The 3,317-nt window shown below is 61.6% G+C and overlaps 1 protein-coding gene across 1 annotated transcript in view; it reads left to right on the top strand.

Moving 5' to 3' along the window:
* The window catches only part of LOC120506702 (latent-transforming growth factor beta-binding protein 4-like), a gene marked incomplete at its 3' end in the record, with an annotated part of 6,957 nt that overhangs the window by 1,531 nt on the left and 2,109 nt on the right, over positions 1 to 3,317 (top strand). The window contains exons 2-3 of the mRNA XM_039718607.1: positions 734 to 865; positions 1,386 to 1,511. Coding sequence (XP_039574541.1) covers positions 734 to 865; positions 1,386 to 1,511 — 258 coding nt within the window. The remainder of the gene's footprint in view (positions 1 to 733; positions 866 to 1,385; positions 1,512 to 3,317) is intronic.

Consider the following 3,317-nt stretch of genomic DNA (forward strand, 5'->3'; position numbering starts at 1 on the left):
TGCCCGAGTGCCAGCCGGGATTCCGGCCCGGAGACGGCGGGGACTGCCTGGGTGAGGGATTGGGATTGGGATTTGGGATATGGGATTTGGGACTGAGATATGGGATCGTGCCCGAGTGCCAGCCGGGATTCCGGCCCGGGGACGGCGGGGACTGCCTGGGTGAAGGGTTTGGGATTGGGATTTGGGTTTGGGATTTGGGATATGGGATTGTTCCCAAGTGCCAGCCAGGATTCCGGCCCAGCAACAGCAGGGACTGCCTGGGTGAGGGGTTTGGGTTTGGGATTGAGGATTTGGGATTGGGATTGGGATTTGGGATTGGGATATGGGGATTTGGGATATGGGATTGTTCCCAAGTGCCAGCCGCGATTCCGGCCCGGCGACAGCAGGGACTGCCTCGGTGAGGGATGGGGACAGCAGAATTTGGGATTTGGGATATGGGATATGGGATATAGGGAGTGGGGATGTGGAGACTGGGATTGAAATATTGGGAATATGGGATATAGGGACTGGAGTGGGACTGGGGACATTGGGATTGGGATGGGAATGGGAATATAGGGTTATGGGATTTTGGGGTTATGGGGATATAGGGACTGGGATTGGGAATGGGGACACGGGATTTGGGATGGGCACAGGGATGGGGATGGTCCAGGAGCTGCTCCCGGGGTTCTGGATGTCCCCATCCCGATGTCCCCATCCCAATGTCCCCATTCCCGTGTCCCCATCCGGATCCCAGACGTGGACGAGTGCCAGGAGTACGGGGCCGGGCTGTGCGGGGCGCAGCGCTGCGAGAACATCCCGGGCTCCTATCGCTGCGTGCCCGAGTGCCAGCCGGGATTCCGGCCCGGAGACGGCGGGGACTGCCTGGGTGAGGGATTGGGGTTGGGATTTGGGATTTGGGATTTGGGATTGAGATATGGGATCGTGCCCGAGTGCCAGCCGGGATTCCGGCCCGGAGACGGCGGGGACTGCCTGGGTGAGGGGACTGGGGATTTGGATATGGGATATGGGATTTGGGATTGAGATATGGGATCGTGCCCGAGTGCCAGCCGGGATTCCGGCCCGGAGACGGCGGGAACTGCCTGGGTGAGGGATTGGGATTGGGATATGGGATTCGGGATTGTTCCCGAGTGCCAGCTGGGATTCCGGCCCGGAGACAGCGGGGACTGCCTGGGTGAGGGATTGGGGATTTGGATATGGGATATGGGTTTGGGGATGGGGACGTAGGGATGTGGGATCAGGATGGGGACACCGGGATGGACACGGGGACGCAGGGATAGACACGGGGACACAGGGACTGGGCTGGGGACGCCGGGGGACAAAGGCCAGCCCCGGGTTTGGCCAAGGACCTCGGGATGTCCCCAACCCCTTGTCCCACCCCGTGCCAGACGTGGACGAGTGCTCCAACGGGACCCTGTGCGGCGCCCACGCCACCTGCCACAACCTGCCCGGCTCCTTCCAGTGCGCCTGCGACCCCGGCTACGAGACCGCGCGGCACGGCCACCACTGCGTGGGTACGGCCACCGGCCCGGGGACACAGCCACTGCCCCTGGGGACACCCAAAACCCTGTCCCTGTGCCCCTGTGTCCATCCTTGTGTCCCCATCCCATCCCAGTGTCCCCATTCCAATCCCAGTGCCCCCAACCCAATCCCTGCGACCCCGGCTACGAGACCGCGCGGCACGGCCACCACTGCGTGGGTACGGCCACCAGCTTGGGGACATGGCCACCAGCCCGGGGACACGGCCACCGGCCCGGGGACACGGCCACTGCCCCTGGGGACACCCAAATCCCTGCCCCTGTGTCCCTGTGTCCATCCCAGTGTCCCCATTCCTGCCCCAATCCCTGTGACCCCGGCTACGAGACCGCGCGGCACGGCCACCACTGCGTGGGTACGGCCACCAGCCTGGGGACACGGCCACCGGCCCGGGGACACGGCCACCAGCCTGGGGACACGGCCACCGGCCCGGGGACATGGCCACTGCCCCTGGGGACACCCAAAACCCTGTCCCTGTGCCCCAAATCCCTGCTCCTGTGCCCCAAATCCCAGTCCCTGTATCCCCATCCCAAACCCTGCAACCCCGGCTACGAGACCGCGCGGCACGGCCACCACTGCTTGGGGACACGGCCACCAGCCCTGGGGACACCCAAATACCTGTCCCTGTGACCCAAATCCCTGTGTCCCTATTCCCCCATTCCCAATCCCAAACCCTAAATTCCCCAAATCCCCCAATCCCCCAAATTCCCCAAACCCAAACTCAAACCCCAAATACCCCAAAATCCCAAGACCCAAATTCCCCAAACTCAAACCCCAAATTCCCCAAATTCCCAAACCCTAATCCCCAAACCCCAAACCCCCAAATCCCAAACCCCCAAACCCCAAATCCCAAATCCCAAATCCCAAATCCCAAACCCCAAACCCCAAATACCCCAAAGCCCCCAAATCCGACCCCAAAGCCCTGAAATCAGACCCCAAACCCCCCAAATCCGACCCCAAATCCCCCAGGTCAGACCCCAAAGCCCCCAAACCAGACCCCAGACTCCTCCCGGGGATTTTGGGGTGGCCTCGTGTTTCAGCAGGGCCTGCGGGGTCCTGGCCCCGAACGTGACCCGCGCGCAGTGCTGCTGCACCCTGGGGTGGGCCTGGGGGGCACGGTGCCCCGAGCAGCCCTGCCCCGCTCCCGGCACAGGTGAGGGACACCCCAAAAACCCCGGGTGGGATTTGGGACAGGTGAGGGACACCCTAAAACCCTTGTGTGGGATTTGGGATAGGATTTGGGGGGGATTTTAGGGGGATTTGGGGTGGGCATGGGGGGCACAGTGCCCCGAGCAGCCCTGCCCCACACCTGGCACAGGTGAGGGACACCCCAAAAACTTGGGGTGGGATTTGGGGTGGATTTAGGGGAAATTTGGGGTAGATTTGGGATGGGATTTAGGGAGGATTTAGGGGTAGATTTGGGGAGGATTTGTGGTGAATTTGGGTGGGATTTGGAGTGGGATTTGGGTTGGGATTTGGGGTGGATTTGGGGAGGATTTGGAGTGGGATTTGGGGTGGATTTGGAGAGTATTTGGGGTGGGATTTAGGGTGGATTTGGAGTGGGATTTAGGGGGGATTTGGGGGGATTTGGGTTGGGATTTGGGGTGGGATTTGGGGTGGATTTAGGATGGGATTTGGGGGTGATTTGGGTGGATTTGGGGTGGATTTGGGGTGGATTTGGGACCCCTGGAACTCCCCCCAAAAACAATGGGGACAGATTTAAGGAATGGGAAAGAGGAAAGGGGGGGGCCACAAACAGAATTTGGGAGGGGGGCCTGGGCAGA

The sequence above is a fragment of the Passer montanus genome, unplaced genomic scaffold (assembly GCF_014805655.1).
Source record: "Passer montanus isolate IOZ18808 unplaced genomic scaffold, ASM1480565v1 scaffold1034, whole genome shotgun sequence".
Taxonomy (NCBI): domain Eukaryota; kingdom Metazoa; phylum Chordata; class Aves; order Passeriformes; family Passeridae; genus Passer; species Passer montanus.